The sequence below is a fragment of the Micromesistius poutassou genome (genome assembly GCF_964030765.1).
Source record: "Micromesistius poutassou genome assembly, chromosome: 3".
NCBI classification, from domain to species: domain Eukaryota; kingdom Metazoa; phylum Chordata; class Actinopteri; order Gadiformes; family Gadidae; genus Micromesistius; species Micromesistius poutassou.
The window spans coordinates 14,773,794-14,797,603 of record NC_140273.1 but is presented as its reverse complement, the minus strand read 5'-3'; the positions used below and the strand labels follow the sequence as shown (position 1 = coordinate 14,797,603).

General features: G+C 44.2%; 1 protein-coding gene across 1 annotated transcript in view; it reads right to left on the bottom strand.

Moving 5' to 3' along the window:
* The window catches only part of fat1a (FAT atypical cadherin 1a), a 70,081-nt gene that overhangs the window by 31,080 nt on the left and 15,191 nt on the right, over nucleotides 1-23,810 (bottom strand). The window contains exons 3-7 of the mRNA XM_084465964.1: nucleotides 18,421-18,735; nucleotides 8,310-8,371; nucleotides 3,987-4,316; nucleotides 3,263-3,479; nucleotides 1,952-2,091 (exon numbers count right to left, since the gene is read on the bottom strand). Of these exons, the coding sequence (XP_084322090.1) occupies nucleotides 1,952-2,091; nucleotides 3,263-3,479; nucleotides 3,987-4,316; nucleotides 8,310-8,371; nucleotides 18,421-18,735 (1,064 nt within the window). The remainder of the gene's footprint in view (nucleotides 1-1,951; nucleotides 2,092-3,262; nucleotides 3,480-3,986; nucleotides 4,317-8,309; nucleotides 8,372-18,420; nucleotides 18,736-23,810) is intronic.

Genomic DNA, 23,810 nt, shown 5'->3' with positions numbered 1-23,810 from the left:
CAGATGATGAAGTGCAATCATCTGCTGAATAGAAAGCAGGGTCTAATTACAGCGAGCCAGATGTTGGAGACTGAGACAGTACCCTCATTGTTTACTGTTAGCCCATGCTACCAGGTGCGAAACAAACCTCACATGTGGATGGCAAACTGCATGCTCCTTAAAGTGGGATTTCCAATCTATTGATAGAAGCAAGGCCTTTCATGAATCTATAATGACATCGGATCACAGGGGAATTGCATCCAAAATTAATGAAAGCGGAAAACCAATCGCTGGATTCAAGTAGCGGCCCTGTGAATGACGGACTTGTATGGCTAATTGGACGCTGCAGAAGCCTTGATCATGATGGACACAGGCGCCGACAGAAGAATGCTTGTTTGATGTCCATGCCGATGCTAACTACGTTATGTAATTTCCCGTTATTTGGTGGATAAAAGTTCACGTTGTCAAGAGGTAGCGGTGTGGAAGAAACACTAAAGATGCAAATACATTGACTCGGGCTAACCTTGGAGCATAATTAATTTTGACTGGAAACGTAGACGGACACAGCGCTATTTACAGCCTTTCTAGGAATATCTGCTACACAAGGGTTGCTCTGCAGGCGTCGAGGGGAGGAGAGAGGTCTTCAGTGGCACTGTAAATAGAGGAGGTGAGGGGGGGCCTCTAAACATGTTGAAGATCCTTCGCCTAACTAGAGGTGCAACACATCCACGGGTAGGCTGTAAAGCGTCACTTAGGGGGCTGCGCTTCTTCAGAGGGAGGCTGGGCAGAGCGGCACAGCCAGATGATGAAAGCCCTTATTCATAGGGAGTGACAACAAATAGATCCAGTCTAAGGCCACGGCTCTCTGAATACGTTCCTTTGAGGAACGGGGGGGACCAAACAATTTTGAACGCCGGTATCCCCTATGACCCAGTCTACCGTGACAGATACAGACATCTGAGGAGGAGTTATGTGAGCTATGTGTTCAAAACAGAGATACGCAGAGACAAAACCAGGGCCTGCATGCCCAAACATTTTTGATAGCTTGCAGTGAATTCCTGGCGTGAGACAATGCTTTTCATGCGACCCCATGGCCAGGTTTTCCCTTTCTCCGGGGGATTTACGGTTTTATCCGTGATCAGAAAACAAACATTGCGATGAGAAAACTCTGTATTGCGCGCTGTAACTCCCTGAGCAAAATGCAAAAAGGCAGGCGTTCAAAATGGTTTTCAACAAGGAGGAGGAGGAGTGGCAGAGAGGAGGAGGAGGCAGACAAAAGGAATGTGCACATCAAAAAAATCTCGGAGCTCGATGGCACCATCCGCCATGCTAGACCTCCTTCAGGAATGAGACAATGGAAGATTTCTGGAGCTCCCCGCCAAAGAAGACAAAAAGAAAAAAAATGCTTTGCAGAACCGAGGTGGCAGACAAGTAAAGCATTGTACCACAGTTTTAAGCATGGCAACAAATGTAGAAACGTCCTTCTCCCTCCATTCACATGCAAATCACAGAACAGATTGTAAGAGTACAGGCTGTTAAATGTTTCATGGTGCACTAAAGGAAGAGCTAGAAATAATTTTGATTGTTATTCGCTGTCAAGTTCACACATAAAAGAGAAATAAGTAGAAGAGGCAATCAGCCCTGGAATAGAAACTGCCAATACCTTCCCAGAGTAAAAAAAAACTTAAACTTTTACATCTTTTGTCTTTTTCTACTACACAAAGCACTTTTTACAAAGCTATGTGTGTAGTAATATCAGATTTGATACCCTAACTTTCCATTAACCATTCCTTTCAACAACACTGTCCAGCTCGATGCTGGAGGACAGTCTAGATGCAGCTGTCCACGTTGCGGTGGGGTGGGGGGGGGTAAACGATCTTTCCATTGACTTTGTCGTATTTGACGCGGGAACAACATAACTTTGACAGGTCCCTCGTCAGTTTCCAACAGTTTTTATTAGTCTTTCAATTACCTGGGTGCTGACAGTTCGTGTCCCGTCGGTGGCCTCCACTGTCAGGTTGTAATTTGATTTCTGCTCGGCGTCGAGGGGCCGCGCCACAATCAGCGTTCCACTGGCCTTGTGCACTTCAAAACGGCTGTCATAATTACCACCTGTGAAGATTTCAGCGTTTTTTTTTTTGAAAAGCACAGTGGAGAGATAGGGTATCGAATTAGTGGCACATCATCGCCTGGTGCAATACAAAGGGCAAGGGTAGGGCAAACACAGGATAGGAGGGATAGGGGGAAGGGGAAGGGGATGGGGAGGCATCTACAGACATCAACGTATGATGTCTGTGGATTAGGATTTAGGTTTCAGGTTATACTGTTACAAAATGAGGATGATATTTAGTGATATGGTAAAAATGTGATGCTATGAACTCTTGCATAAAAAATCAATTAAAAGTGGTATACAAGCACATATTCATAATAGCCTTCCATAATAGCCGTCTTTACAACATGAAGGTTGAACTGAAGGTTGCAGTTTATCAGAAAGAAGAGAAAACATTAACATATACTATAAGTTACATCTCCGGTGATGTAACTAGTTATAGCTAATAAACTGGCACCAATACTTGAACGAATGAGTAGGGAACAAAGTCGTCAAAAGTAAATTTGAAATAAAAACATAAAAATAACCCAGCTGATGTTATGATGGTTATATCACAGGTCTGGTGAGTAACATCAATATGGTGGCACAGCACATTTCACTAACACACACACACACACACACACGGTTGAGAAAGGAGTGGATCAACACAACACAGCCACTAGGAGATCTCAGCAGATACCTTCTGCTGTACAGTTGTGGTCACAAGCCATCTGAAGGATGTAAAACATCCCAGAATCCTCTAGGTCGTCTTGTTAAAAAAAAATCCAACCATAGAGAGAACATTCCAGAATAAAAGAAAGAGAGAAGGGAGAAGAAAGGAGAAGCGTGGCAGTGGACACAGAGGAGAAGGAGAAGAAAAGAACTGTTAGTCAGAAACAAAGAGAGGTAAGTGGAGAAAGTTAAGATTCATCCTGAAACCAAGCTCAGCAGCATGTCAAGTGTTTTGTTAGATTGGTTCACCGCAACAGTGGGCACCGGCACAATTAACACTCCTTAGCACATACTCCGTTTGATCAAATCTAGGCTAGTTTGGAGTAAATAAAATATCCGCACAGGCTCACACACCCAATTCCGGTGCTTTAATATAATTAGTGCTGCCCTCGAGATGTGCATGCATAAAGAGCTTGCCACACACACACACACACACACACAAACACGTTAACAACACAATACCTGTGATCTCGAACCACACGGGAATGTCAGAGGACTCGGTGGTGATGACGCCGACCATGTGAGAGACGGGGTCAGACTCCATCACAGAGAAGGAGTAGGGGCTCTCCTCGAAGGCCAGGGGGGCCGCGTCCTCCGAGACCAGCGGCTTGGGGATCCACTCGATGTGGAGGCGGCAGGTGGCCGACTTCTGCGGACGTCCGTTGTCCACCGCCTTGATCTGAGGGACAGACACAGAGACGAGATGTGTTGGAAGTTCTTTATGAGGAATGAGAGAGAGAGAGAGAGAGAGAGAGAGAGAGAGAGAGAGAGAGAGAGAGAGAGAGAGAGAGAGAGGACAACGTCCCACACCACTACACACACATTTCACGTAAAATATCAGAACTAAACCAGTGAGAGATAATGGTTTACGAATCCATCTAAAGCCACAGCCTTTGTTGGTTATCAGGTCCTCATTCCTCGGGAAAAAGTAAATGCAAAAATAATAACCGCAATGTCAGGTCTTTGCACGTCCCCCTAGCCTGCGTGCGCCTCTCTCATGCATCCTCGATTATCTAAAACACCTTTTCTGTCAAAGAAACGTCAGCGGATCGGGACAAGGGGTGTAATGTATCCCCCCCTGCTGTGCACCTGTGAAAGCCAGGCGTGAACCACGGCCGGCGGTGTGTCTGTGAGCGCGCAGGGGGGGGGGGGGCGTGCGTGTGGGGGTGTAGGGGCTGGCACTCACGGTGAGGATGTCGTACTCTCCGGCCGACGAGAACTTCTTGGAGGAGACGGCGCCCGTCTTGGGCTCGATGAAGAACTTGCCGTGCTCGTCGCCCTCCTCGATGCTGTAGGAGATCTCGGCGTTGGGGCCGGCGTCGCGGTCCAGGGCCACCACCCGGTACACGGGGTCCCGCTTGGTGACCCGCTCCCTCTCCGCCCGCTCGCGCTCGGGCAGCTTGATCTTGTAGATCTTCTCGAGGAACTGGGGCCGGTTGTCGTTTTCGTCCAGCACGCGCACAATCACGCGTGCCGTGGTGGACTTGGCCGGCACGCCGTGGTCGCTGATGGTCACCTGGCGGACGGATGGATAGGGAGCGTGTTATGGTTCCCCCGGAGGGGAAAGGAAGGTGTGGCTGTGGCAATAGTGAACACAGAATGGCAAATGGGCTGCGTGTATGTAGCGCTTTTCTAACCCGTAGCCACACAAAGTGCTTTATAATATTGCCTAACATTCGCCCATTCATGCACACATTCACACACCGATAGCGGTGTCAACCATGTCAGCTTATCGGGCGCAGATAGGGTAAGGGTAGCTGAGTTTCGAAACCTCGAAACTCAGCTAGGAGCCGGGGATCGAACTAGCAACCTTCCCGTTACCAGTCCACTCGCTGTACATCCTGAGCCGCATGCTGCCCAGAAGCGCAGATAAAGACAAAATAAGATCAAATAAATACTAATCAGATCTCTCTCTCTGTCAGTGTGTACAACAATGAGCAATAAAGAAGGCAGGAAAGCATATGCATCTCAGCGATAGTATAAAGACAGAATATACACAATGCAGTTAAAGTAAGTTATGAGGTAGTTATATGGATATAACAAAAAGATATAGGTGATTCCAATGCGGTGTGTGATTATGCAGTCTGTGGTGGTTGGGGGAGTGGGGGGGACCGTAGAGTTAAATTATGGAGATAGTGTCAACGTACAGTGTCTCATGATTTGCATTTATAAGAGAAGATAATCCTCTGCGACTATGAGCAGCATGAACAATTAATTATAATTGAATATATTTATAAAGAACAATACCCATCCAGAGAATTGATAAAACACTGCAAATATAGCCTGTGTTATCGAGTGATATGTAGCTTGATAACTCGATATGTGAAACTGAGTGTACTATTTATATACACAGAATATATCGTAAAAAGGTTGAGAATGTGCCACAAGAATTTCTACTTTGCGACATCTAAATGCGATTCAGAGGGTGAAAGTTGAAATTCTGGTGATCATGGTCGGGACTGCTTTTTCGATTATTATTAGAAGCGCACAGCCGAGAGAACTTGATGATACCCCAGCATCGGCTGATCTACACAAACACACACACACACACACACACACACGCACTACTTTCCCTCCTGCCTCACATGGAGCACACTCGAGGGCTGTGTATCATTTGACTGGAAGAAAGGTGTCAGGTGTGAATTCAAATTTAAATCTGCAAAAAACACAGATCCAGAACAAATGCCAAAGAGCCATTTCAAACCATCTGCCCGGCGCTGGGGAAAACACAGTCTGTGACCAGTTACACACCATTTGGTGCCATAGTTTCAATTACGGGAATAATGTGTTTTTTTTGGGGGATTTTTGTTTCCCCCCACCAAGATCTGCAGCTGCCCGAGGGGAATTAATTAAATGGTGTGAACCAACAGTGGGTCTCTCTGAGTAGGTGACATGTCACTGTCATTCCTGTGTAGTGTGATGTGCATTCCGTTTAGAACCGCCTGACTCCTCTGTAGCCTGCGTTGCACAACATGGATTATAGTTAAACAATACAACGCATTAATTGCAGTCCATTGGTATTACTATTATTTTTGGAGCGTGTTATTGGGAACTGGGTGTCATGTGGCATGGTCACCAGTAGAGGCACCACCAGGATCTGAGCCAGACAGCACATCTGGCTGGTTCTGCTCTGTGGTTAGGTAAATGTTTACATTGTGGTTCATTTTGAGGGCTTTTCCTGTTTGTTTTTGTTGTGGAGCTTCCCTAGATAGTTAGTTGTGAACCATGAACTCAAAAAAAGCTTAACCTTAAAACTAAACCTGCTGATAATAGCCCTCTTTTATTGAGGACGTTAACACAGATGAAAACACAAGACATTCCAAAAGGCAATTAATACAAAGTGTGTTTGTGCAACTGCAAGCAAAATTGTTTGACAGTTTTGATTCCTCAGCATTTGGCTAATTCTCCTTTTTTCCCATCGCACAATGCCCTTGTTCTTTGGGTATTTTCTACTCTGTTTCTTTCCTTCTCTTCCCAAGCCTGTCCACTGGACATGTCCTGACATATCCCCCCTTCCTGTTGATTACCCTCCCCCACCTCAGACACTAGGATCACACACACCGCCACTGAAGCAGAGCTGGCCAGAACTGGCCGAGTTTACTTAGCTCCCCCCACTTCCAACACACGCACGCACACACACACACACACGCACACGCACACATACACACACACAGAAACCCCCCCCCCCCACACACACACACAGAAACCCCCACACACACACTGAAGCACACACCCAAAAACACACACTCAGTGAAAGACACACACAAACACACCCCCCCGCTACCAACCCCCATCCATCACGTCATTCACGATCCTAAAAGTCTCCTCACCTCCTTCTGGCATCTGGCTCAAACAATGCTGACACAGCCCCCTCTCTAATTGCTCCACATGTTCCACATGGCCAGACCATTTTGGTCCTTCTTTATTTATTAAATTACTCATCCTGAACCACACAGTATTTGTGCTAACATTTTCATCATTATCTCTAATTTCACCTGGATTTGCACAGGGCGTGAATTCCACACATGCGTGTGCGTATTGGTGTGTGAGTGAGGGGTGCGGGGGGGGAGGGTGCTTGTGTCGGAATGCGTGGGCCGTCCACCTTCAAGGAGATCTGTTCCAATAAAGTGTTTCCTGCTAGATTACAACTAAAAAGTTCTCAACACTGCAAACACTTCCAGAGTTTCCATGGCTACGAGGCTCCGCTGACGATGTGTCCACATTGTAGGCATTTGTGTCACAAGTAAGCTGCTTTTAATCAGCCTTATTAATCACACGCTACGAATAAATAAGTGACCCGGACGTTATTCTATCAAAATGCTTTGCCTAAACGGCACAGAAATGCAATGCAAAAATGTCTAAATACTAAAGAGCTAATTTGCGTGCTTTTAAGTGTGTAATGGATGTCCTGAAGCTCCTCGCAAGCCTTCATTAACTCCAGCCTGCATTAAGAATTCTGATTCAGGAAATGGTGGGCAAACAACCATGTCATGCTTTGTTCTGCGCTCTTATGCATGGGATTCACCAACACGACTCAGACGTCGACTTCGATGCATTACAGCAGCATTGAACCACAGGTTGGCATGAATAATTCCTCAGACATAACAAACTGCCAAGAATGTGGGAGGGGTAACCCTTCCCCGGTCTGGGAAATATTTCCCCGTCTGCTCACCATTTGTAAGCCAGTCCTTAGACAAACCCTATGAGGTCTGTGTACAAAGAGTTTCTTCGCTTGGCTTTTGTCTCATCTCCTTAACACTCAATCCTCGGGAAACGGGACGAGTCGACAATAAAATATCATATTCATCTTGGAGGATGATCTAACGCTCCGTTTCAGGATCCAATTACTGCTCACACTGTAGCGCTTTAAGAATGAAATGCAGAGGCTGTCTGGAAAAAGGATGCATCAGCATTAATCGCCATCCAATGAACTTTAAGTCGCGGCACCATAATTAAAAGGCCTTGTATCGGCTCCTCTTCATCTCTTCCCCGCACCATCACAGTGTCTGAACCCACGCTGGCTGGGGGAGCCGCCAAAAGAGGGCGAGGTGTGGAAAAGGGAGGGGATTTGGGTGTGGGGGTGGGGGGGGGGGGTAGGGCGAGGTATCGTGGGAGATCGGAGCCAGGCTCAATTAAAAATCCACATGTTTAGACCGTGGCCCCCGTGGTCGAAAGCACCTTCCTGTCCCGGCTTGTTCCGCGGCCAGACACGGAAGAGTGGAGAAGAACAAAGGCACATTCACCGGGATCTCTCCCCCTGCCCCACCTACTCCTCCTGTCTCCGGAAATCAGATTAACTTGATAAGTAAATAAATAACCCCCGGCACTGAGTCAACAACAGTGGCTGAAAGTGAGGTCTGCATTCTTTGTGTGTGTTGAAGCTGTGGGCTTTGGCGGTTGACCTTGAGGACAGGATTAAGACCTGGCGCTCCCTGCTTTTTAGCCAAACAAGAGGAGTTGTCCTGTTTTTTATTATAGAGTGGGAGGCCAGACTAAATAGTGCACTTACCTCAAGAATGTGTTCATCCTGCTGCTCCCGGTCCAGCTTCCTTGAAGTAGTCGTCACCAGACCTGTTGAAACAAAAAGAAACAAAGAAAATCATTGATCAGGCCTTTCGCCTTTCTTCATCTTTTTTTTCCCAACAGTTATATTTAATCTGGGTAATTAAAAGGGTGCAGTTGTGAAAGACATTTGCAACAATGCAATTAATGGAGGTGAAGAAAAAGTGAACTGCTTCACTAATTAAATCACGAGCACATTGCGTGCTCTGCCTCCCCAGCGCCAAATAGAGCCCGCTATAGCCAGTAATTTTAATTTTCCCTCCATCAAATTACAAAAAAAAAAAAAAAAAGCTAGGGATGCACCGAAATTTCGGCCACCGAAGATTTTCGGCCGAAAATGGCCCAAAAGCGCATTTCCGGCTTTCGGCCGAAACTCTTTCATCACCGAAACAACACGGCCGAAACAGGAAATTGTGATGACGCAAACAAAAAACGCGGCCAGCACACGCTTGTCTGGATAAGCGCCTCTGCGCCAACATGTCTGCGGTGTGGGCATATTTCCATATATCTATAGGTTCCATAGATCATCAGTGAAACATTGTGAAACAAATTACACCTCTAGCTAAATGTAGTAATCTAGAGAACCAGCTACAACCTTTTCATCCAAACAAGCCGTCTTTAGCGACGGCTCGCTATGAGACCGCTTCTATGAGCTGTCGGCTATCAGCCGCGAGTTTAGGGACCGTCCGCAAAGTGCCGACAGCTTCTATGAGCTGTCGGCTATCATCCGCGAGCTTAGGGACCGTCTGCAAAGTGCAAAACAGAAAACGGTGTTGTTGTTTTTTCAGTACTAAATAAATATTTTTATACTTTTAATAATTGTAATTGATTTATTCTTTGAATTGCAATGCCTTGATTTTAGTGAGGTTAGTACACAGTCATAGCTATAAATGCAATGGTAGGCCTACTAATAATTGGCATAATAATTTATTTTGGTGTTTCGGTTTTCGGCCTTGGTTTCCTCATTTTTGGTTTTCGGTTTCGGCCAAGAATTTTCATTTCGGTGCATCCCTAAAAAAAACACTGGTTCCTCATTCACACCCTGCCTACAACTGCTCTGGTTCATACTCTGTAAACTGTGTAAGTAACTGCGGAGAGACCTTTAGAAGGAGACAAGATGACCTGCGGGAGCCTCATGGTGGCCGACCTGTGTCCTGGTGGACCCTCCTCTAAGTTTGATCGACCTACAGGCCCAGACAGCCTCCCGCCAGGGAGCCTTGGCTCCTGTGTGTGAAATATCACAGAGGTCTACCAACCGGGGTCAGGGAGAGGGGGGTTTAATGGGGCAAACAGCCGCACGGGCTCTCGCGCTCATCTCCTCCTGCTTCCTGCAGCTCACCAGAGGTCCAGAAGCTGATCAGCGCTCCGCTTTGATGGCTTTCCCCAAGCTGAATCAATACGCAAACACACACACGACGCCCGGATGCTAACCTTTATTGGAGACCCTTGGATATACGCCGTGACAAGTGCTCAAATAATTGATCGCTGATAGTATTGCTCTGGGATGAATACCATTATTCCAAATGAGTGGCACAGGAAGCCAAATCAGTGGCACAGGAAGTGATGCTGTGTTTCACACCTCAGATGTTGTACAGGGTTATGATGGCAAGCAGAGACACAATGGCGCCTTCAAAAAACACTTGAATCGCACAAATATGCTCTCTGCTGTGGGCCTGGAAATCAAAAGGCGACATGATGAGAAAAATTACATAAATCCCAGTGGGTTGCCGAGGCAGCATTTGACCATTGGCGACGGTTAAAAGACACCACCCAGCGCTGGCACCATCAAGGTCATTTGTATGGAAGTTGTAGTGAAACTGAAAGCAGTTTGTCCGTGCGCTCTGCGATCTGAGTCACAGCAACATGCCAGAGCCAACCGACTCAGTGTTGAGTTTAGATAAATCATTTGTATTTTTGTCAGGCATAGTGGAGTGTTTACAAGCAGTGAGAGGGGTGTATTGTAACACCAAACAGTTGAAACGTTGAATAGAGCTCGGGCCAAAGCAAAAAAGAAAACAGACGAGACTTGAGTTCTATGCTAATCTGATTCAACCGAACCGACTCGACTCAACTGAACAAACAGGCAAAAGAAAATAAAGGCAAACTGCTACATGGCTACATTATAAGCAGCATTGTGTCCTCACTCCCTGTGTAATTGCAGTCTTGCAGGGACGTTTAGTATAGGGTCCACGTGCCAAATACAACCACAGTAGAGCCGTCTGCCTGCCACACTGCGCCTGATTAGCATAAAGCAAAGGATTTCCGAAGCCCAAAACCATCAATGGCACATATGCCTGGAACCAGAATAGCAAGCCACAACGATCTGCTCTTGAAATAGTCCTCTCCATACACTGCAAATGAGCCAATGGAGTCTCATTCTCGCTGCCTTTTTCTCCCTTTCCTTCAGCTGCCTATGGAACATGATCAAGAGTAACAACATAAGGTACGTTTGTACCATTCTAGAACAAATTCTAGAACAAATTATGTGACAAAAAGCTAGTGATATGGGTGAATGTTTTTTTTCCACATACTTATTTATTCCTTTTCAAAGCACAAAAGAGACTTCTTATAACACTGTCTGTCTGCTGAGACAGCTACTCCTAAATAACCCCTTTGACGTGTCCTTTAGAAAAGTGCATTTCCCTACTAGAAATGGCCATTGTGTGCCGTTTTTTGCTGCAGCTAATGTCGCATACTTCTCCGGCTCTACCTCAAAGTTCAAGAAGAAAAAAACACAGAATCGGTTGGAAGCGCCAAGGCTCACCAAGCAAGCCTGCAGTTCCAACCCACAACCCTTAGCTCGACACACACACACACACACACACACACACACACACACACACACACACACACACACACACACACACACACACACACATAGACACACAGGCAGAAAACGTTCCCGTCCTGAGGCGTGGGCTGAGCTGGCCCGACAGTAATTATACCCGCTCTGTTTTGAGAGGGGGAGAAAAACAACAGTGAACGAGCAGTGGCGCGTCCTTCATCTGGAACCGCCGCTCCAAAATGGATGCCTAGGGGAGTCCAGTGCGCTTGCAAGGCCGGCTGGAACCCGGGCATTACCACCGTGATTAGCAGTCTTGAGAGTGACACGCAGATTTACGCGCTACACGCATTTAGCCGTGGGTCCAGACAATGGGAGGGAGGGAGGGGCTGGAGGGCGGGGAGTGGGGTGTAGCTGGCTGCTTTAGTGGCAAGGCTTTTCTTCACCACCCCAGTGCCTCGAGACATTTACCCACCGCTGCTTAATGCTTGTTTGTTTTTGTTGTTGTTGTGTTTGGCGGGCTGGTCCGTTGAGTACACTCTTTTATGGGAAGGGAAATAAGTCATAACAAACATTTCATAGGTTTTTTCAGTGTTTCATGCTGAGCACACACATTAATATTTTTGTAACAAGGTGCTTACGACAAGACAAATATTTTGTCAACAAGTTTCCCCTTCCAGTGTCCACCGTCGTAAAACAGATCACTTTGCAAAATGCCAAATTCATACGGCCCAGCGCGGCTTCGGCATTCTTCCGCGGCTTCAAGCTGTTTGGACGGCCGCTTAGCTTGGCAGTCGCGGAAGGCGCTGGTACATTGCACACAGGAGCTTGTTTGTTCCCTGTGTCATAATGGAATCTCAAAAAGGTTGCTAAGTGAGAGCCACTGATGGTCCTCTGACCATGAGATATTCACTGGGAGGGAAAGGCAATACTTCACACTCCAAAAAGCTCTGGAGTCCCCGAAAAGTAATTTTCGGTCACACTTGAAAGAATTAAACAGCCTATCTCTGTGGATTGAGTTGAACAGATTCTGTACACTGTGGGGTTTTTAACCCAAGAGCTAAGTTGACAATAAATTGAAAGCCATCTGGCATAACATGTTTCTTTTTAATGAAAACCTTTCTGAATAACTTTTGAGTCTGCACACTTTGAACACCAGCATGTTCCAACAGGGTAGACTAATAGAATGTCGCTTCGAAAAAGCACCAGGCCAATCAAGAACCAAAATCAAAAGATGTAAGCATATCGCTAAGAATTTGAATAATCACAAATGTAATTTGCTTGACAGCACCTGTAATTAAGTTCATCAGCAGCCTATCTATCTGTGACTGATTGGGCTTTCCAATATTACTGAGGTCTTGGTGTGCACAGAGATGGAAAATTGGAAGCTCTGGGACTGTGAGGCAGACCAGCTCATGCGTGATAGCGCCAAGTATTCCTTCTGACAAATACCATTATTGATAATGTGCTTGTGAACGCAGCTCTTCAAGGAAAGCGTAAGTAAGAACAGTTGTTGTTTGAGTGTTTGTGTGTTTTCCAATGCATGTTGTGTAATTGAGATTCATTTTGCATGTGTTCATTGTTGAAATGCTTATTATGCAATTGATGGATAGATGTGTAAATGTCGAAGCTATTCTATACTAGGGGTGTGAAACTGTCATGTAGGTGAAGCAAGTTTATTTATGTAGCTTTTACTTGTAGTTACAGCCCAAAAAGGAATTTACTGGACCACCGAAAAAGACCTTGGGAAGACCATCCTGTTTTCCTTTGATTTAACCGTATAATTTGGTGTCATATGTGCATAAAAGGAGCAGCTATAAAAATTCTGACTTTAACTCCATTCCATTTATGAAAGATTTCCACATAAAAAATAATTGTCTATACCTGACAGTGAGTTTGAAGTAGCGGGAGCAATGAAAATAATTTACAATGTGCAAATGATAAAATAAAGGAAAGGAAAAATGTTAGCCAACTTCCATTGTACCAGCCCAACCAATCAAAAATAACTTTATTAGATTCCCTGTCCCCCACACCTCCCACCCCCATTTTTTCTAAGTTGGCGTGTCAGCAACAACGCTTAAAGTACGGCCCCTCAATCACTGCCAACACAGTGTGGAAAGGACTTTGAGGGTTGGGGCAACTGCATTAAAGACACAATCTGGCTGAGAGTGAACACATGAAGATTCTTCTTCAAGCCAGAATAGGTGAACGCATTGTATCTACCAAGCCTTTCAGAAAAAGCCTTGATAATTGTATTTATATTTCATACACAAGTTGATGTTTAATAAGCTAACTGCAATAGACTTATATTGTTATTTAATACATGACTAGAGGCTTGATGGACACTTAAACACCCCCGAAACCACCAACTGCAACCTGTTCTCTCTTCCCACAAGCTGATATATGGCTTCAGCTGTTTCTTAGTGGTCAGTCCTAATGAAAAACAAGTGTAGAGTAGGAAAGGGAACAGGTGGGATTGGTGAGTAGTCAAAGTAAATGAGTCAGTCATGTTTCTGTTGGTTCATTTTGCTGCCACGGCAGTAGCCTACATAAGCCATGTGGTAAAGAGCAGTGCACAGAAAAAGGTTGCTTTCACATCCTCCTTCAATAACCTTTGAAATGGCTTCCAATTGTTTCGCTTCAAAATCACAGGAAATGGCAGGAAGTTGTTGGAGGTAGTATCCATTTCCTATTTGGCTTCCACTGCTTTTGGTTGGATCACCTCAACACTGCTCTGCTTGTGTGTGTGTGTGAGAGTGTGCGCTTTTCCTTTTTTCTCCACGCACAGGGAAGGTGTTGGTGTAAGCCGAGAGTCGCACCACAACCGAGGTTGTATTGTGGTTCCAAGCCATTAAAATGTCCCACTCTTTTACCAGCCAGGTGTCCGTTCAACTGTGCAGATTAAAACCACGTATGAAAGCCGGCTGAGGTAGCCGGGCTGTACATGGCCTTACCTGCCATATTTATTTCCACTCAAACACAATGAGATGCTGGCCTCGGGCCCAGCAGGAAGTGAATATGGTACACGTTACTCAATAGGCCCGGTAAAAAACCTCCCCTGGGTTTCTTTATCTTTTATATTCATCTAAAATCCGATGAAATCCGCCACCAAAGGGCAAATAGCACAATCAGGTAAAGATGGCTCGATCTTAAAAAGGCCACGCTGTTGTCAGCTGAATGAGGAGGGGGATGGGCCCTCACATTAATGTGGAAGGTGGTGTTTTGTAAAGGTTGCATGTGCCCACACCACAACTCTCTTTTTGGTTTCTAATTCCTTTTTCTTCCATCCCGGAGGAAAAAAAAGAGTTAGCATGCAAGAGCTTATTATGTTTAACTGCCACCACCTGACATATAAATACACGGAAAACCCCTATTAATGGTGCTACAGACAATGTTGTTCAATCTCCTGAACGGCCGAACAGCCTAAAAGTAATTAACTACCAAGAGAACGCCATTTACCAGATAACGAACAACGCTCACCCTCTTTAAAACCAGGTAGCCGTTTCGAAAGCGCCCAGGCAAAACAACCCCAGAGTCAAGTCTAGCCTTTCAAGAGCGGATATATTGTCTGTGCACTGAAGTACAGAGAATATCAAATCACGTACGTTAATTAATCAAACACCTTCCCCACACAGAGACATAACGCATGGCGATATGCACACAGATCCTCATTACCACTGCACAGAAGGGAATCTCTACATGATCTTTGGGTAGCAGATCCTGCAAAACGCCAGAAGAGAAATGGGAGAGAGCAGCTCATGGGCACTAGGCATTGGTCTTTTTTTTTTTTGGAGAGAGAGAGGACGAACAGTCTGGCTTACACTCTAATGAAAAATCAACGCCAGAGAACAACGAAGTAGCAGCGGGACTTGTTTACTCTGCAGATATAAAGAACAATGTAAGCCTCTAAGCCCTCCATGCTGGGCTTTGTGGAGCCAATATGGGGACGCGCGGCAAAAGAATATGCTACACGTAGTCATCCCGAAGCATTAAGGTAAAGCCATCATCTGTATTTAAAGCTCGATATGCTGTTGGCCGTAATGATTAAGGACACAGACCATGAGAGAATGCGATCGTGTTTGCCTGAAACACAAGCCTATAGAGAGAGTTTGCCAACTGCACAGTTCTGTGAAACCCACACACAAAACATAGGCCTCAACTTATTTTCCTTTCTCCCACCCCTTTGTGGGGCTTTGTAGCGACGCCAAGACAGAGCCTACGCTTCCAATGCCATTTTGGAACGTGTAATTACAGAGGCTAGCATGTTGTAAATTTAAAACATTTTCTAAAACCTGTAATATGCGGTGAGCATGTCATATTAAGTTGATAACGTGTGCAGATATCACGGTTATTTTAATCCTTCTTAATGGGCCAGACAGGAAAAAATTAAAGTTAACATGTAATCTTTCCTGGAGGCACTTACGCTACACACTGACTGAATCTAGCGACCCAAAAACACTACCCCCGACTGCATAGCATGCTGGCCTTTTCCCTGAACCACCGGCCTTCCTCTTCATGCTCGGCTGCCTGTTGATTCTCTCCCTTTCTCGCTTTGTATGGTTCCTTTCCGCCTCATCGTATATACCTCCCTTGCAACCTCTCCCCTCCCCCTAAATCTTACGAAACAAAGCTTCCAGCAACGCCACCGTGATTTGGGAAAGGTTGTTTTCTTGTCTAAACCACTCTCTATTGAAGGCAACAAAGGAGGCTCTGGCGTCCAGCTGATAAAAGTTTTAGCATGCTTTGATATGCATGAATGGCCCACATGACTCACTGTCCTCCTCCCCCCACAACCACTATTTGCAGAACACTCGGCTGACACTGTAAAGAGTGCAGGGAGACACACTGCTGTGATGTTGGCAGGCTGTGTCCTCAGTGGACTCTTCTGGGTACAGCTTGGAGTTGGAAAGAAGGAAATATCAAGTAAAGTTGGTGGGATCGGGATAATATATAATCTGTTTATATATATATATATATATATATATATATATATATATATATGAATGTCTGTTCAGGGTTTGCCCTCTGCCCTCTACGTTTAGAGCAACAAAGTAGAAAAAAGGAAATAAACTAAAATAAAATAGACCAAACTAACCTCACTCAGTTACTCAGTATTTCAAGGGAAGAATGGGCTTTCTATGTGTGTGCTTAAAGGGATATCTTTGGGTTCAAGCCATTACTGAATTCATTGGCTTTTGATCGATGGATGTATTGATAACACCTCTGCTCTTTAAGGGGTAAGTGTTTAAGACTCTATACAATTTCATTTAGACCTAAATGTCACATAGATATGTACACCATTTCCCTTGAATGTATGCACAAATGCACCATTTCAAAAGAGACATACATTTCATCAGAACAGCTACCAGGGACAATCACAGAGACAGAACGATTGACGTAATGACGGATCCCAAACCCCGTACTCCAGAATTCAGTCAGCAATAGGCGTTATTAGTCGTGTTTGCATGTGAAGCACTAAATATAGGCTTGCACATATTTGTCCTCTTTAAGTGTAAACTAATAAGAGTTAAATGAGAGTGCTACACCCACATTTTTCCATTCATTGTAATTCCTTGCCTTCCGTCTTCTGGGAAGGAGCCAGGACTACACCAGGAGCTATTCAAAAGCATGCTACATGGGGAATCCTTATTTGGTCACAAAATTCTCATTGGTTTCGTCCTACAAAAATAACCTCAGTTTGTTGATGTGACAGCCTCAGAGTTCGGACCACACAAGTCTATCAGGATAAATCCGAGCAACGGTTCAACTCGTCGTTTGTTTCATCTAACTTCCGATCGCTTGCATTCAAAGGCAATGATTTACTGTGCCTACACGTATAGAGGTTAGACCATTCAATCATTTCGGTTGGCAACGCTGTCAAAAAAGAACGCAGCCCATTTTAGAACATTTACAAAAATAGAAAATAGTTTGAATCACAAAATGAGTTCCTTCCAACATAACTCAAATAAAATGGGATCATTGTTTAATGCAGTAGAGCAATGGATTATAACCCCCCCCAACCTTCCCCCATTACAAATAACACTGAACTTTATACCCACACATTTGCTTTGCTTTGTTTGCTTTGTTAGCGCTTTGTATGTTGTGCTATGCCAGCCCCTGCTGATAATAATTGATTTTCAAGTCACTGGCATGTGTTTAGTGAAATATAAGCCAAAAGCAGGAAGTAGGAATGGTCGGAAGGGGGCTACCCCAGGCAGGGCAGGTGTGATTCTCTCCTTTCTGTACCGTAAACATAACCTAGAAAAAGAACAAAGCCATAGTGCCTCACCCCCTTTTGCTTTTCTTCATCTCCCCTTTGCTAGGGTACAGCTCATAAAAGCCGCTGTTGAAAAGCAATGAGCAATCTACTGGATTCTAAAGTAACCTTTTTAATAATATAAAACAAAATTTTAAAAAATTAAAAGGTATAACTGTAAGCTGTATCTGATGGTTTTATGAAGTGCACAATTGGAACATCCCAATGAATGGGATGGTAAACTTGAGTTGTTTTGTCGGTGCGGGCTCTGCGGACGACAGTTGCACCATTGTAGGCTCTTAAACGGGCCGTAATATCAAAACACAACGAAATAACCTCAGCGGAAACCTCTCTTGTATGCAATTTCTGTAGTGCTTTTGCTTCTCTGGGAAGCCTCAAGAGAGCGAGAGAGGGAGGCCTATGAAATATTAACACTGCCTCCTTTTCCAGAAGCCCATATGTTAACACGGCATTGTGTGTTGCAGAGGGAAAAGCCCCCCCGGCCAGCCTGGGCCGAGGGTCCCAAGCTCGTATGTTTACACTGACGTCCCTTCTACACACCATTTGTTTTAAAGACCAACTGATCCTCAACCATGCCCGGCCTGGAACCCGAGTGGGAGGAGCGTGATTCCTTAAACAGCTATTCCAAGTTTTGAGGAAACTATTCCAGATCATATAAATGATTGATGACTTTTGACTGAACGCCAACTGAACCAAATGAAAATGCAACAAAGTATCAACCAGTGGAGTCTCGGCGTGTCTGCGCAATCTGTCACAGCAAATTTTGGCACGCATACTTGTTGAGCTTTGGACTATGTTTTCCAGTAGAGTAGTTACCTTAAATCCCTCCCTATCACACACACATTACCTATGGTAATGAAAAAATAAATGTTTGAAGGCTCTTTAATAGTCATTATAATTGATGACTAACATATGAAACAACATTGCGATTATCATCGCGGCATCAGCTCATCCCGCAATCCAGGGTGACCTTTGCTTTAATGCGGCCGCCATCTTTACCTGTTCTGCCGTTGATGGTGAAGAAGCCCTGGGGGTTGCCGCTGGTGATCCGGTAGGACAGCCTGTCACTGGCCTTGGCGTCGGGGTCGACGGCCTCTATCTGGATGATGGACACGTCCTTCGGGGAGTTCTCCATCACCGAGGGGTAGTAGACGGGCTCCGAGGTCTGCGGCGCGTTGTCGTTGACGTCCTGCACCTCGATGTAGACCTCCACGAAGGTGGACAGCGACACCACGCCGCGGTCTGAGGCGTAGACCGTCAGCCAGTAGTGGGCGGTGGTCTCGTGGTCCAGCAGCTCCTGTGTTCGGATGATGCCTGTGTGGCGAGAAGAAGGGGATATGGTTTGAACTCTGAAACCTCTTATGGCAATGTAACAGACACAGCCATTAGGCTGTTGAGTGTATCAATAAAGACGAACAACATGGAACATGACGTGGTGCATTCATTCCACTTTCAAAGAGCTCTTGCATTTGCATTCCATAAGCCTTTTAAAATAGTTTTGGTCTCTGTGTGTGTGTGCGCTTGTGTGTGTGTGTGTGTGTGTGTGTGTGTGTGTGTGTGTGTGTGTGTGTGTGTGTGTGTGTGTGTGTGTGTGTGTGTGTGTGTGTGTGTTTTACTGCCATGTGGGGGCTGCAGCATTCAGCTGTGCACACATTAGGGCTTTTAGAGGCAGGTGGTGAGTTGTGAGGTTGCTTGAAAGTGTTTGACTGGAACTGTGAAGAAGCCAGGTGTAAGATAAGGACATTAGAATATGAACGTGACACGTATTGCCAACACAAATGGCAATCCAAACAGAAAAGGCAAAATAAACCCCACAGATATTTCAAAGATAGGCCTCATCCATCTTACAAGCATGGTTGCATCTAGTTTAGTCGCTCTTGGCTTTGCAAAATAAAATATGTGTATGTATGTATACTTTTATGGTATGGTCTTACACAATCAACATTAGAGATGTGCTACAAAGAAACCACACTTGAATATACTACGTACATAAGCCAACTTTTCAGCACACAATTGGTTTTGCTGTGCACTCCTACCAATGTTGTAGAAGCCTGACCGACTTGACACCCCTCTAACAACGTGCACATGTTGTGCCTCAGTGAGCACAGATGGGAAAAAATGCCAGTTTGGGAAAAACAAGTTGTTTCTGGACTCCATAAGTGTTTTGCACCCATGTTTGCAACCATCAAAGAAATAGAGCACAGTAGGCTAAACCAGAAACAGTTTCAAGGGTTGCAGCTTGCTTCTCAACTTAAAATCTGACAAGAATATTGTTAAACTTTTCAGAAATAAGTGAAATCTGACTTTTGTATATAGGGTTTATCATTGTCGCAATAATACATGGCATGTGGATGGGTTAGCCTAACCAATTTATTTCCGCCATTCATTATCACCACGTCCTAGTAACAAGGTTATTTGTATCCAGGTAAACATGCTCCTTGACTTGAAGAGAGCCAGACTGGTCGTGACGCAGGCCAATTTGTTGTAATCGTGTTACTGTTTATGACAGCAGCCTTCCGAATAAAGGAATTGGTTTGTACTTCGGAATCGCAAAGAGCCGTCTGCGGGTCTAAAGGTCGTAATAAAAGTACAGAAGAGAGCACACGCCTTGATTATGGAGAGGAAGTAAATTTATTTATTATTCTTATCAGAGCAAGCCTTGCAAGCCCTACAGTCAACGTATTCTGGAGGACCAGATAAGGGTGAAGAAGAAAAGTCATGCATAGTGAAGAGACTTCCCACCGCAAACTCTTCACGCTTTCCTCAGCCCTCACAAAAGCCATTGTTCACTTGCTGTAACTCAATGAACTGCACTGCAGGACTGCAACTGAGAGCCGGCAGAGCCCCTTGCTGCCTTAGGCTATGAGAGATCTCTGGGTAAAAAAATAACCTCCATGGGTCTGTCACTAAAATCTCCCTTTCAAGGGACTTCTAACCCTAACCTCATACATCCTCCAGGTACTGGTTTTGATTTTTTTTGTAGGTGTCCTGCTACTCGCTGGCTGGGGGATCCGTCTTGTTGTTACTCATCGCTACAAGTCCCTTAAGTTAGCTCGAGGCTTGTAATAAGGGAAGCAGTGGGGGGCTGGTGTTGTGGGGGAGGAAACAGATACTTCCCTGATGTTTCCCTGAGGCGAAGATCCATGGACAGGAGAAACACCAGCCAATATCTCCTCGACACTCAGCAGCACTGTATAGGTTAACATTCACTGGGTTTTATGGATTTATTGATACTGAGATGTGCAGACTAAATATATTAATTTATTTTGATTTAAGTTAGTGAAAAAAGTCTAAATTTAGGCTGACTTGAGAATTGTGAGTGCGATCAATTGATAAACAATATAAATATTTAATCGTTGACTGTTGATAGATGACTCCGACTCAACACACAGCTCGCTAGATGGTATTTCAGTCTGTTACTGTTTTACATCATAGAAGTATTGAAATCTGACAATCTTCTACCTTAACATCTCGTGTGTTTTCCGAAATGTTCTTTGCTACGAATCTTTTTCGTACTTCGTTCGTTGGTAAGGTTGGTCTGAAGCACTCGTAGAACCTTCTTAGCTCTACCGTAGTGATGATTCAGCTCCTGACACTAGTCTCTGCCACTGTACAGTAACCTTGGATCGTTTATCCACGATGCAGCCTTTATGCGGGAAATTACGGTAACACCACAGATTTTTTCATCATACCTTCTAATAAGAGCCTCAAAAAGTCTACTTCAATAAACGACTACCTTAACAACTTTTACATTCAAAGGGGAACTTCATGGTCCAAATTGGACTAGTGGAAAACGCAAATCCAAGAACAATAGTGATCCAACATTTCGCTAAATATTTCCTTGATGTTTCTGACAGCAATTTTTTCACAACATGCATTTGAAGCAGTACTCTCCTCTCACTCTAGTGAGCATGAGGGTCCCCTTTAACATGTTAATAAGACTGCTAACTAGTGCTGGGCGGTATGACCAAAAATTTATATCACAGTATTTTTCTAAATTCTAACGGTTTCACGGTATATGACAGTATTTTTTTTGTTCACTAGTGCTGCCACTAAGGACTAATTTTACTAATCGGCTAAAGTTAACGATTAAAAATAAAAATAAAAATAATAAAAAAATAATAATATAATAATAATAAAAATAAATTGTTAAAAATAATAATAATAATTCAAAGAATATATAAAAAATGCGCGCTGAAAGCAGGTAGCTCGCGTTTACACGTGCATGGCGGGGTTTAAAACATAACTTCCAAAGTAATACTAATTAATATAACGCAGGTGCGCAAGGCACGCACAGGAGATGCCAACAATGTTTTCAACCGTTCTGTACCGTGCCATATTAATTCCCAAGTTTTGAAAAGAAAAGAAAGTATTTGAAGCGAATAACCGCTGTTTTTGATTTGTTTATTTGGTTTTGAACGAATAGTTTTGGATGCATGCATCGTCTTTGAGTTGGTTTGTTACTTTGAAATCGCATACACTCACAACACACACACACACGTTCATTCATTCACGCACGCACCCACTACAACCTGCCGATCTTCAATAAAAACAACATCAAGTAAGTGATGCCACACGCAGTCGTACCATGCGTGTTTAGAAGCGCAACATTGAAAAGAGTCCCGTCTGAAACTGTCGCGCGGCGCAGTGTTCCAAACGTTGTGTAATAATACAAAAAAATACAAATACCGGTATGGCGGTGTGTTAAAAAAATTCATATCATAACAAAAATACACGGTATACTGCCCAGCACTACTGCTCACCACCTAATAGGGGTGTAACGATACACTCATTTGTACAGAAATGTTTCGGTACGGGTCTAATGGGTCGATGCGCATTTCATTTCGGTACATACTGAAAAAAAAAAAGAAGTTTTTATTGATTAATACTGTGTAAAAAATATCAGACACTGTGAGTGTCTTGTCTTGTCTTGTCCTGATGTTTTGTGTTGAGGCCCACAATGGAAATAAGTCCTGGACTTGATTGTGTTTTTATATTCAATTGTATTTTATGTATTTTCATTTGTTTGATACAATTTAATAAATCAAATCAAAATCCAATTGTTTGATAAAAAATAAAATAATAAAAACTGCTGTACCGAAAAACATACCAAACCATGACTTAAAAACCGAGGTACGTACCGAATCGTGACTTTAGTGTATCGTTACACCCCTACCACCTAATGTTACATACTACTACCACGAGGACAAAGGTAAGAAGAGCATGAACCGGGACACATGGGACATTTGGAGCGAGAGCTGCAAGATATTGGTTGTGCTTGTGCCAGAATACTGCTCAGCAAACATACTTTGTCTCAGGAGCAAAGCTGAGACAGGGTTAACCCAAAGGTGAGAGTAATATGAAATGATAACATGACGTGAAATGTGTTTGTCCCAAATGTAATCCATTTGGGATTCACACGTACATTGCCACGTAACAGTTTATTGGCATTCGGTTAAAAGAGAAGTAAAAAAATGAAAAGATGTCTATTAAAATAGAAAAGAAAAGGCGCAGCGTTAACCTCTGGTTATTTTATTTTACTTAGCTGACTGCAAACTGCATAAATCAAGCTTGCCACTGCAAAAATAAGATGTATGAAACTGCAAGTGTACCATGTATTAATATAAAATGTGAGTGCAACCCTTGACACTCTGGGTGTGCTGAAAAGGCCCACTCAAGTCAAGAGAATGCATGAATGTTTAAAAAAAATGTGCGGAAAGGCAAAGGACTTGGAGCAATAAGAGTCAGAAGTGGATAAAAAAAAGAGAATATGAAAATGGAAAGGGAAAAAGGCATTTCTCATTTTTTTTTCAAATCCAACTGAAACATGGAAACTAAGACAGAGACAGAGAGGATCTGTTATTCGGTCATGTACGCACATGCAGTTCAAATGGGTGGGGGGGTGGAACGTTTCTGCGCTAATAGGACATAGCGCGAGAGTGAGCGCATCAGACCACTTTTGAGCTGCTGCCAAGCCAATGCCCATGCTTGAGTAGTCATCTGCTTGACGGGCAGACACTGACCTAACACAACAATTTCACTCTCACAAATGTCATGCAGTTGGCTGGCTGGCAAGCAGCATTGTAGATATCAGCCAAGGAGATGAGTTAATATGGCGTTGTTATCTGCAAGCAGCGGACAGAATGTGAGCCAAACAACTCTGGGCCCTGCATTTAACTCACCGGCGATGCGAGAGCAACTGCCAGGATGGGCGTCCTGGTTGTTGTTATTGGTTTATATAATGTGCAATTCTTGACTGATATCCCAACACAGTTTTTAACACGCAAAATAAACACAGACCATCAAAAAAGCCTTTGGACTAGGAAAGGTGTGTTTGCAAATGTTTGGCCTTTGTCAAAGGTGAATCATGGACTGAATCACTGGCATAC